Source organism: Sabethes cyaneus, chromosome 3 (genome assembly GCF_943734655.1).
Source record: "Sabethes cyaneus chromosome 3, idSabCyanKW18_F2, whole genome shotgun sequence".
NCBI classification, from domain to species: Eukaryota; Metazoa; Arthropoda; class Insecta; order Diptera; family Culicidae; genus Sabethes; species Sabethes cyaneus.
Window position 1 is genome coordinate 232,234,210 of NC_071355.1, and position 13,079 is coordinate 232,247,288.

Sequence of the window (13,079 nt, forward strand, 5' to 3'; positions counted from 1 at the left end):
GGGGTAAAAGTGCGAGTTAAAGATTTATCGGTGCAGATTCCGAATAAATTGACTACTTTGACAGCTTGAATCTAACGTAAACTTTGCTTGCTTACGAAGCATAGTTGCTGAGTGCAAATGTTATTTTAGGGCGGTTTTGATGTAATTTTTCGTTCTACGGCAAATACGATATCAACAGGAGGATATTACTTGTTGAAAATTTGTAGCAGCATTTAACATCACTCACATATCTGTTTTGAAAATACGGTGAAAAGAATTTACAAAATATATTTCGCTTTTCCATAATTTTATCAAACCCCGACAAGCGCCTAGTGGGGTAAAAGTGCGATTCACGACAACGATTGATGACAACTTCAAACATCGCACTTGTGCCACCCCTATGTAACTTTGTCAAATATTACTCGCCTGAGGCGGTTCTAAATCTGGTCAAGAATCTGATAAAAAATGAGGTCCAAAATGTGATAAATAATGTGTTCTAAAATCTTATCCAAAGTCTGGTTCAAATATGATAAAAATTAGTTCTTAAATCTGGTCGAGAATTCAGAATGTAGGCCCAGAATGTGATCCAGACCAGGTCTAGAATCTTGATTTAAAATTTGGTCAAACATCTTATAAATCCTATAATCTTATTATCTTATAAGATCCAAAATCTAAGGTCTAGAATCTGAAGTCTAAAGTTTAAAGTCCAAAGTCCAAAGTCTAAAGTCCAAGGTCGAAACTCCAAAATCTTAAGTCTAAAAATTAAGGTGTAAGGTCTAAAGTTAAAAGTCTAAAGTCTAAAGTCTAGATTCTAAAGTCTAAAATCCAAAGTATAACGTCTAAAGTTCAAAGTCTAAAGTCTGCCCTGAATATGAATTCTAAAGTGTGAGGTTGAAATCAAAACTCTATAGTAGATCTACGAAAGTCGAACGTAAAAAAAAATATCGAAAGCTCAGAAAGTGAGATTTAAAAAGTAATTGAAAAATATACAAAATAAAAAGTCAGAAAGCCGCAAAACCATAGAGTAAGTCAGAAAATCAGAAAGTAGGAAAGTTCGAAAGACATCGACCCAGAAAGTGAGATAGTTAGAGAGTTAATATGTCAGAAAAACCGAAAATCAAGAAACCAGAAATCTAAAAATTTAAATTGACATCGATAATTGAAAGTCTCAAAAAAAATTGATTAATCAAAAGTTTAGAGTTGGAAACAACACTTCGAAAAGTCGGAAAAATTTGTATCATGAAAAGTCAAAAAGCCAAGAAATCATAAACTCGGAAAGTCAGAATTGTAGAAAGACATGAATATAAAAAGATAAAAAATCAGAGAGCTGGTAAACTTAAAAGCCATTATCACAAAGTTGCATCGGAAAGCTAAAATATAAAAATTGGAATTAAACAGCTTAAAATCGTGATTCCTAAATTAGAAAAAGTCAACAATTAAAAGTTAAAAGTTCAACCATTGAAGAATAGTGACAGTAAAAAATTGAAAATCGAAAAACATACCTCCGAAAATAAAAATAAATTGAAAAGTCAAAAAAAGAAGTCATAAAAAAGCAAATCAGAAAATCAGAAACCCAAGAAAACAAAAGGACAGAAAGTCAGAAAGTCGATAAGCCAGAAAACCATAAAGTCAAAAAATTTAAAAAGTGGAAGTAGAAAGATAATTAGAAAGGTAAAGGAATAGAACAACAGAAAGTCAAAAAATCAGGAAATTCACAATTTATAAACAATAAAATGGAATTAGAAAGTCAAAAATCGAGAGACCCAAATTGCGCAAAGGCAATAATGCTAAAACACAAAAGCGTTTGCAAAGCAACAGGGTCATAAGTTTAAGTTTAAGTAGAAATTTAAAATTTGAAAGCTGAATTTTTGGAAAAGTCTAAAACTTTTAAAAGAAACAATGTCGAGAGTAGAACAAAATAGAAAATTTAAATAGTCAGAAGATAAAAAAGCCAGAAAGCGAAACAGTTACAAAAATATAAAGTCAAAGAGTCCTAAAATCAAAAACTCGTAGAGTCAGAAAGTTGGAAAGTCAAAAATTTAGAAAATCGAACAGACCAAAAATCAGAGGGTTAGTAGAGTAGGGCGGGGCATAAGTGCGATGTTTGAAGTTGTCATCAATTTTCGTGAGATATAAAGAAGGACAACAACATAATATATTTTATAGTGATGCAGTAACTCAATGTCTTCACAGTCAACTATAAATCATCTGCGGTAATAGTGTTTTGCAAAATAAATTATTCTTTCTTGTGATCGAGTGCAGATTCGCACTTTTACCCCACTATCGGGGCAAAAGTGCGAATACCGCGGGGCAAAAGTGCGAAGCTCGAATCCATGAAATTAGCACAACAGTAGCTAACAAAACCATATTATCTTTAATCTGCGTTATATTTCGGTAAGGAATATTCTCGATTTGCACCTTTTCTATTTTGCGCTGGTGTATTGCAGCCTCCGTTAGATCGAAACTTTTCCAAACGTTTGTTTTTTGTTTCATCAGTGGAAAAACATTGTTTTTCTTCGGCCAACATCTGTAGAACACACATTTTTCTGCAGATCTTCCATTTCTAGTATCTGTTATATAGTGCCTAAAGCTGTATATAATTAGTTATACATTTTTGCCTCGTCCATGAATCGCACTTTTGCCCCGTCCGGGAATCGAACTTTTACCTCGCTTGGCGCTTGACGGGATTAGATTAAATTACGGAGAAGCGAAACATGTTTTGTAAATTCTCATCACCGTATTTTCAAAACAGATATGTGAGTGATGTAAAACGCTGCTACAAATTTTGAACAAGTAATATCCTCCTGTTGATATCATATTTGCCGTATAACGAAAAACTACATCAAAACCGCCCTAAAATAACATTTGCACATAACTCAGCAACTATGCTTCGTAAGCAACCAAAGTTTACGTTAGATTCAAGCTGTCAAAGTAGTCACCCATCCATGCCAATGTAGAAAATTTACTCTGAATATGCACCGATAAATCATTGAATCGCACTTTTATCCGCATCGCTCTTTTACCCCTCTTTACGTGCTGCTCGAGCCAGAGATGCTGAAAGTCGAAAGGCAATAGTCACAATTTGCAAAATAGTATTGAGACTTTAGCATTTTTTTTTGTTTATAGGAGACTAGACCACTGCGACCAGCATTTAGATCTATTGTGGTGGACTTTAGCATTAAGATTCATTTTTAATTTTTAGCTCAGTCGCTCGCCTCAACAAAACAAAATTCGAAAAAATATTGTAGAGGGCAATTGTAGAGTTAATTATTATCTACAATATTGTTGGAGAAATTACAGTTTTATCTTTTGTATTGCGGTATTTGCATTGCGCTATGGGAATGCCGCCCCGTTGGAAACAAAAGGAGCGCTCATTTGGCTGCCAACGAGATAGTAAAAAGCGCAAGCGGAAAAAGATTTGAAAATCGAAACCAAAAGCTCAAAAAAAATTAGAAAATCAGATAGGTAGACAGAGGTATATTGTATCGCGGATTTTCGGCTTTACAGTCAGTTTTATATCGAAAACCGCTTTTTTATACTGTGTTGGCCTTCGATGTTGGCATTTTTCAAAGGACATATGGTTAAGTTTTCTTAAAGCAATTAAAGTTTGAACTTCCATCCGTTGGTAATCAACTACCAGATAAGAAATCCGAAACCCGTAAGTTGAAAAACGACAGTGGAAAATCTAAAGTCCACAGTTAAAGGCCGAATGCTGTACGTTGAAAGCCGCATGTCAAAAATCTAAAATCGAAGATTGAAAATCAAACATCGAAAATCGTAAATCAAAAATTGAAATTCCAAATTCGAATTGGAAAGGCGGAATTCCAAATCGAAAATCCAATGCCGAAAGTTAATAGTTGAAAGTTGAAAGTTGAAAGTTGAAAGTTGAAAGTTGAAAGTTGAAAGTTGAAAGTTGAAAGTTGAAAGTTGAAAGTTGAAAGTTGAAAGTTGAAAGTTGAAAATTGAAAGTTGAAAGTTGAAAGTTGAAAGTTGAAAGTTGAAAGTTGAAAGTTGAAAGTTGAAAGTTGAAAGTTGAAAGTTGAAAGTTGAAAGTTGAAAGTTGAAAGTTGAAAGTTGAAAGTTGAAAGTTTAAAGTTTAAAGTTTAAAGTTTAAAGTTTAAAGTTTAAAGTTTAAAGTTTAAAGTTTAAAGTTTAAAGTTTAAAGTTGAAAGTTGAAAGTTGAAAGTTGAAAGTTGAAAGTTGAAAGTTGAAAGTTGAAAGTTAAAAGCTGAAAGTTGAAAGTTGAAAGTTGAAAGTTGAAAGTTGAAAGTTGAAAGTTGAAAGTTGAAAGTTGAAAGTTGAAAGTTGAAAGTTGAAAGTTGAAAGTTAAAAGTTGAAAGTTGAAAGTTGAAAGTAGAAAGTTGAAAGTTGAAAGTTGAAAGTTGAAAGTTGAAAGTTGAAAGTTGAAAGTTGAAAGTTGAAAGTTGAAAGTGGAAAGTTGAAAGTTGAAAGTTGAAAGTTGAAAGTTGAAAGTTGAAAGTTGAAAGTTGAAAGTTGAAAGTTGAAAGTTGAAAGTTGAAAGTTGAATGTTGAAAGTTGAAAGTTGAAAGTTGAAAGTTGAAAGTTGAAAGTTGATAATTGAAAGTTAAAAAGTTGAAAGCCGAAAGTCGAAATTCTAAAGTCAAACATCGAAATTCTCTAAATTTTTTTAGTTTTTTAAATTTTTCTCTAAATTTATTTACCTTCACTTTTAGTATTCAAAACGATGCCTTTATTCTATGCAAATCGTGCAATAATTCTGTTGAAACTTTTTCTCAATTTTAACCAAATTTTGCCTCAATATATTTGTACCTTTTTTGCCATTTCTTCATTGCAGTATTGTACAGATTTTATTTAAATTTTGCTTCAATTTTGCTAACTTCTAATCAACTCTATGTCAATTGTCAACACACGGCAAATGCTAAAACTTATAACTCTTAATTCAATGATCACTCAATCGACATTTGCAAAAATAAAATAGTTTATTTATTTAATAAAATAAACTGACTGGAAAAAATTCAATCAAGTAAACGTGAAGATAACGTTCAGAATTACCGCCAGAATATATCCTGTTCTCACACTTTGAAAGAAGATGAATAACCAGCCATTCATAATATCCCTTAGTTTAGCAGAGATGAATATAGGGATGGAAGTCATCCATTCTCTGAAGGAAAATTTAAACCATCTGACCTGCATCATCCGGAACTTCTAATAAATAACATCACATTTTGCGCAGAAGATGGGACACGTGTCCCAGCGATTCCCCACTTCGTGGCCACGCCAGCGGACCTGCGGGTTGTTTACTATTCATTATTCACAAAACAGATAACAAAAGCTTCCCAAATCACCTCCACCTAATTATGTACGTTCGCCAACGGGACGGGAATAGATTATGGATGAAAACAAGTGCCGTTTTGTTGACAATAATATGAAGCAGGACTGTTGCTATTATTTTATCGTAAATTGACGACGTTAACGATTGAACAATTTATTATTCATGCACAGTCGTAGTCCTAAATATATACTGTTATTTAGTTTTCATTATGAGCAACAAAACAAAGCTGTTTCATAGACGTGTTTGGAGATCGAAATATGAAAGGATTTTGTAAACTCAACAGTGATGACTTTCCCTGTCGATTACAAAATTTGAATCTAGTTAATTACAATCCTTCGCTACAAGCTGCTCGGTTTCGCACTCATAGCAACATTCACCGCCAGAAGTAGACCTTCCTTTAATTTCGGCAACACCCCAACGAAACCAGACCGAAATAAAACCTAACGAGGACATTTCCGCGCAGACCATCCCGCTCGGTAGCTAGCGAACATTTAGGTACCAGCACAAAGGATTTCCGTCTGAGGGCAGCTGGTCTGAACGATGACTATTATTATTTTCACTGAGCAGACAGCTGGCACTAATGTTCCTCCTCGCTGATTTCCTCCATGTTTGGCGGTTTGTCAACGATGTCTTTCTAGACTTCCGGCTGGGGGCCCGGGTGGGGGCCGTGTGCTGTGCGCCAAGGGCTGGGGTGACCGACGACGTTCGGCACGATGTGGTTGGTTATGTGTGCAATTAAACTTTGTACCCACTTTTATCGATGGCTGGTAATGTTAAAACGGATACCATCGTTTTTCAACGGTGCTAGAAGACTCTGTGTGTTATCGACCCTGGCGTGGATTTATTACGATAAGGAGAATGGAAATTTCCATTCATAAAATATTATCTGTAAATCACAGGGGTACTACATAGATGGACTGGTTCTATGATTTATTTCCATCGTTGCGATTCAAATTAATCTCAACATTACAAAGTGTGTTTCCTTCCCTCATTGGCCCCTTTTCCAATGAAGTTCAACAAATTCGAAGCTCAAACAAAGAACGTTCCACCTTCGGAACTTCCAACAAGTGCCACAACTGGCAAATGGCTTCTTACTCTAGACAGCTTTCAGTGGCAATCGGCACTTTTCGAATGAGCAATCCCTCATCCAAAAGTCGCCCCCACACTCGATGGTCGTCAATCATCTCTCGCTAGCCGTCTAGATTCTCAGCCTCAGTCTCGGCCACCGAAGCTGACGAAGGAGTTTTACTGTGGGATGAACCTTACGTGCGGCAACTTGTCGTCTGACCAAATTTCGAATCCCATCCGATAGGTTCGAGAGTGACAAATGACACTACGCTACGAGAAGGGTCGTGAAAATTTGATGGTCCGTTGTGTCCTGTGGGAAAAGGTGGAAAAAACAAGCGGCAAATGTTAGAGTTACGTACGAAAGGTTTTCCTCCCATCCTGGGAATTGCCACTCGACAGGATAGACTTATAATTAATTTTGGTTTGAACTTGTTTGTTCAATTTTGAAGAAAATCAAATAATAGTCATTCTTGAGTCATCAATATAACAAATGAGTTCTCTCCTGTGGGGTGCGTCTTCAGAAAATAGAAGCTTCAATAATGATCTACATATTAAAAATGTATAAGTAAAAATCTACTTGCTAATGCTCAATCCTTAATGGTTATTAAATGGCAATTGACGCAGCATATTCGCAGCCTTTCGCTTATCCTTAAGAAACGAGTCAGTAATTAACTTTGAATTTTTCGAAACGAGGTCATTTCCTCACCGTCGATAATGGCCGTAAAACTTTCTGATGAAATAATAATTAGCTTCCCAACGCTGGTGCTTTCTTTGTCTTCTTCCGAATCGCTATTTATCTTACTAAGTATATTGGAATTGTGGGTGAAATTCTACTTGATGCCTCTGCTAAGCAAAACTGTAATACATTCCATCGTGGAATTTATATTCATTTGTCGAGAAAAAGCCATACTGCTGACAGTCGTTAAATCGAAATCAGCATTCAGCACGGAATGTGGAGAGCACACCGTTGCACAAAACGACTACCGAAAGATTCCGACTCACGAGGACTGTGGCTTCGAGAACTTTTCGCAGGAAGATCATTCCTACGCGCCAGCCACGGTCCACCCTCAGATCGTAAAATTCAAATTCTCATTTCCCCATTTGTGCTTCTGTGACAGAAATAAAGCCCCATAAAAGCAGGCGTGCCACCGAAAAATCAACCCCGAAAGGCCCCGAGACGTATCTTCCACCGACCGACCGGCGCAGTGTGGTCTTTTGACCTTGAACTCAATAGTGGATGGGGAAAAGAGGCAAAACCTGTAGTTAAGTAAAATTAGATGTGCAACCGCACCGCCACGGTGTTCGTCCTCTCCACTGCTGTCCGCTTACGGCTTCGTCTACCAGGAGAATCCCGCCACAGGGAAGTAACAATGAAAAGTATATGGCATAAGTCTACGCTTCTAGCTCATTCTGAAGATGGGTTGGAATTAACAAAAAAAAACTGCAGCAGTTGATCAGATAACCAAATCTGTTCCCCAAATTGTGAGCCATAAACATTACAATTCACAGTGGGGTGACAGCTTGTTCGGATATATGGAAATGAAATAGGAAATTGAATATTATAGAAAATCATTGTTCTTATATCTTTTGTGATCGGATTTTGTCTATAAGTAATCCTCGATAGCAACAGCAATTTCAATTAAAATTTTTATTGTACATTATTATACACTGTTTTATCTTATATAAGATTACACAAACATGCACACACTTCAATATAAATTTCTTTTTATCAAGTCACAGTTCCACTAGCTATCACTATTATTAAATTAAACCGGACACCACTCCGCTCACACCGCTTTTACCGCATTAAATCACGACAACTTTTTAACTCGTTTGCCCATTTTCTAGACATAGCGTCATCCATCATAGGCAAAACAGGTGGCAAGATGGCACAACTTTTATAACGAAAAGCTTTCGCGCATATCCACATCAGTACCATTAGCCACGACCCTAGGCGCTTAATCAACAGTAACAGCAAGTGCAAACAATGAACCAACCATGCAAGCAAGCAAACAAGCAAGCAAACAACCAACCAACCAACCGACCCAGCCGGGCAGAATGCCCACCACCCTCACGCAACAGCTACAAAAAAAATAACATAAAATGCTCAAGCTTGTAAATCATGCACCTACGAGAAGTGTTACTATCGCATCCTTGCGACCTAATGAGATCCCCCATCCACGCTTATCAATTCCTAACTGTTGTTCATTTGTGCCTGTTTTGCGAGTGTGCTTAGAGACTGGTTCAGTGTTATGTCCGTGCCATACCACTCACTCGGATGGTATGTGTGCTAGTGCGTGTGTGTACATAAATGTACATATATATATTAAACATAGTAAATTCCAAAAGTTGGTTCCTCTTCATAACATATCCCAGCCCAGCTCCCAGCAGCAACGACAGTAGACCAAAAAACGCGCAACCACGAAGAAGCACATAAATTGCAAAGCCTACTTGACAGCACGCACTCGCCCCACCTACTGTCGATACCCCAACGCCACCCGCCACCCAACCCGTACTGGGCTAGCATGCATTAAACCGCACAGACCGCCCGCATCACGCAACCACATCATGGTACCACCTACCTACCCTATGATATCTGCAACACCATAAAAATATAAATTAATTCGCGTGTGCTACAATTTTGCTAAAGGCGTCCTCCCGATAGATATGTCCTTCGCACATGCGATTAACCAGTAAATAAACACATTTACGTTTTTTTACATGCGTGTCAAGTAGGAGTCTTGCTTTCTAGTAGTGCTCTCTATGGTTTCCTGTGTCCCCACTTTGCGTAGGCTCGTTAAAATGCGAGTGTCTTTTCATCCGATGTTAACTAGAAACTATGCCCCATATATGTATGTATGTTTACTGTATTTGCATTGTGTAGGTATTTTATCATTAGATAGTAGACATTTTCAGGTTAACCAGGTTTAAATGACGAACTCAAACTATGCTATGCTATGCTTAACCAGATTTAAATGGCGAACTGGGGGGAGATTATTCTAATCTTTGTGTGAGAGCATGAGACCTTTAGAAAGCAAAAAAAGTACCATTCGTCTCCTTTACTCTATCCTACCTATGAGCAATTTGATTCCGAACTATAAAATGGTAGTTAGGTATTCGATTTTAAAATACTTTTGTTTAATGTAAGAATTAAAAAATAGAATGAGAATTAAATGGTAATTCCTGCAAAACATAGCGTGCTTTAATATATATCTATGGCTAACGGCTGATATCTTGTATGTAATAATTATTTTTTTACATTCAGGTTCACTTGCCTCAGTCGGGAAAAAAACTCTGTTTTACTGGCGCATATTTTCATGTTAAAACACAGCGTTATATAGTTTATTTTGGCATAACTGAAAACAAAATCCAACCGAGTACTATTTCTGATAGTATTTCAATGGCAACAAATAGTCAAATTATTGAGTTCGTTTGGTGATGACCGACTATCTAGAGACTTTTCGTTGGTTGTTTTCGCTGGAACATTCGTCTATCAAGATCAGCGGATTGACATTTTTACTCACTTGTAGGGTCCTTGCATGGCAACGAGTTTCTATTTATCCGCTTGTAACGGGTGACAACTAAAATTTTGGAATTTTTTCGAGGCCCCTATACCTACTCGACAACAAACGAGCTCATGGAGAAATGAGAGTGTGTATGTGTTAGCTCTTTCTCTTCTCTTTCTGTCAGTATTTTTTGTTATGTTTATGCTTACCAAGTTTTGCTTAAAATGACGTCGAAACAAGAAGCATTCCGCGAGCGCGTTGTACACTTCTACGAACTGCCACAGAAATCTCGGGAAAAAGTTTACGGTACAACATTTTAAAAGCGAAAATGTTGCGGCTTCGACTGTTTGCCATATCCTAAGATGCCCAACAACTATTCGCAAAAATAACTGGAGAGCCACGAATTGCAATCAGTTGATTGGTAGAATCAAGAGATGCAGTCGCAAAGTTGACATGACGGCCGTACAACGCTCCTGTTTCGACGTCAAACGAAAGCTTTGCCGAACAGCCGATTACGGAGTGTTTTTAAATGTACACTAATTTTTTTCAACAATGGATAATGTATCTTTAATTTCGGTAAATCAGATCTCCTTCATGTTCATATTTGTCTTTTTTTGACAGTTTGAGAAAATAATTCCAAAATTTTAGTTGTCACCCGTTACGATCCAAAAAAGAACTTTTTGATGATTTCCTAAGGTGCTCCTCTCTACTCTACATTTATGGCTTCAAGCTATTGCTTTCTCCCTTTGCTTTAATTATTATCAGTCACAATCGTTATGGAAAATGACGACAAATATCCTGAGGTATTTCATCTCAAATCACCAGCTAGCATTTTTGTGTGTATATAAAAGTTAAAAATCAGCATTACGTGTAGATATGCATGCTAATAAATCGTATTTGATATCCGTGCTATTTGGGAGGCGATATACTCTATGAGGAATGACTATACGCGTTCCATCTACATAAATATTAATCTATATAATATCCGATTAAGGGGGTATAGTACTTTTTCAACTTAAAAAAATCGAAAATTTTTTTATTGATTATTTCAAAAGATTAACATTTTGACCATATGTATTTCAAGTCATTTCAATGAATTCCAAAAATTGGCAAAGTTACAGCTATTTGTACTGCGCATGTCTGGAGCGATTACACGGCGAATAAAAAGTTCAACGTCGTTTTTCTCGAAACCAGGTTTTGAAAGTCGGTACCATAAATATCTCAAGAACGGCTCAAGCAATTCTCATGATTCTTTTTTTGTTTTAAAGCCAACAAAATTATCTAGTGTTTGACCCATCCTTTTTTTGATATTGCAATTTTTGTATTTTTTAGAAATGTTTAAAGTCAATTTTTTCGAGTAAAAACCTTACTTTTATGTTTGAATGTCCGCCATTTTGTTATGCGTTCGAATTTTAAAAAAAGGATGGGTCAAACACGAGATAATTTAATATACTTTCATGTCGTTTTGGAATTTTTCAATTCGGATAAGAACCCCAGCGCCAATCCATGGTATCGCAAATCATGTTTTTTTCGAACGATCATGTTCAAGGAGCCGTAGGGGAGAGGCGAAGAGGTTCACATATGCAAACAAAATTGTAAATATTAGTATAAAGTGCAATGTTTGGAATGCAAAAAAACCCGAATCGATTCGCTTTTCGCGTTATCGAGAATAAAATATTTGAAATTAGGTAAAAAATATGGTGTAAAAAGTACTATGCCCCCTTAAGCGCAACTCGCTCCGTACTGCTATACAGTTCTGGGCTGAAAATCCTATGTGTGTCAGTTATTATCATTGTATACGATTGCAAATCAATTTGGGAGCACTTTATTAAGAGTGACGATTCCGAATTTGTTGAGAATTGTTTACGATAATTTTCGTACATTGATGTACGATTTGGTTAATTTGGGATTAACTGGGTCTTCTCCAAACCTTGAAAGCATCCACAGTCAATCCTTTGGTGATCCCTAGATTACTTAGCAAGTAACCCCATGTATAGAAATCGAGAGGATTCAAACCAGGCAAAGAGGCAGGCCACTCTTTCGAGGAAATAAAATCCGGAAAATTGTCCTCACACTAAGCCTGTGTAGCTTTCGCCTGGTGAGACGATGCAGAATCTTGTTGCGTTCTTATAGTGTTTTTTGACGATGAGAAGTAAATGGATCTTCAAAACATTATCGATGTAATATTTAGTGTTGATTTTAACACCAGGTTCAATGAACAGTAATGGAATCTTCAAATTTTTGGAGAAACATGCCCATACCATCCCCTTGGAAATATTCTGGACCCTCGGAACAGCCAATTTGTCTCGAGGAATATCAGAACGATGTGCAGCATACCTATATCCGATCATTTTGTTGGTTGTGGTGATCCTGTAGCAGGAACATTTTTTCGTCCGAAAATTTTACAATCTCCACGCCTCTTGAGCAGCTGCCGATTTCTTTCGACTCTTGCAACCTTCAGCTTTTCTGTTTTCGTCGAATTCACTCTCTTACTCGTTTGATTGCTTCTGGTGTCCTTACAGTGCGTTTACGGCCAGGTTTGGGGAGTATTTACCACCCAAGTAACAATTCTAAAGCCACTTGGTTTTACTTGAATTTTATAACGGTTTTATTACGGTATTATTCATTACCTATGGTTTTATTGCGGTAAGAAAGCAAGTTTATTATGGTTGCTTAAATTACCACTGTAAAGCTTGTTGGCTGCACCACGTCTCTTATAAACTTACCATAAGTGTGGCGTACCAATACAAAATGGCGCACCAATCAATATTGATCTCATCGTGGTTGCTTGTTAATCCACTAAGCCCCACACTTTTCCCAGTGGAGATAAAAAGCTGAAACTTTTAGGAAAATTTTGTTTTAGATCAACTAAGAAAACACCGCGGAGATGTATTTTTAATTTTGTCCCTATGTTCCGTTACGCTATGCTGAAAAAATGACAAAGCAGGGACTTACAGGGGGGGGGTCGTATGCAGTTTTTACTTGTCAGCTTTGTCACTGCGGAGAGGTTAGAACAGTATATTCGAATCCAGAAATACTGTTATTGACGTTTCCGCTTTCAACGGTTTCGCTTTTTCGATCCGATGGCAAAGTTCCTAGTTTTAGCTGATTGAAAATTAGCAAGACCTGTTATGTTTACACGGCTGTAATTTTGTTTTATGTAGCATCTATGCTTTGAGTAAAAACAGGTCGATTAAGTATTTTCCCAATCT

General features: G+C 36.7%; 1 protein-coding gene across 8 annotated transcripts in view; it reads left to right on the forward strand.

Moving 5' to 3' along the window:
- The window catches only part of LOC128744417 (potassium voltage-gated channel protein Shaw), a 133,594-nt gene that overhangs the window by 88,598 nt on the left and 31,917 nt on the right, over positions 1-13,079 (forward strand). The window contains exon 9 of one of the 8 annotated variants that reach the window (XM_053841426.1): positions 8,210-8,609. The exons of the other annotated variants lie outside the window; for them this stretch is intronic. Coding sequence (XP_053697401.1) covers positions 8,210-8,265 — 56 coding nt within the window. The 3' untranslated portion in view covers positions 8,266-8,609. Of the gene's footprint in view, positions 1-8,209; positions 8,610-13,079 lie in introns of those variants that run through there. 8 annotated transcript variants of the gene reach the window in all.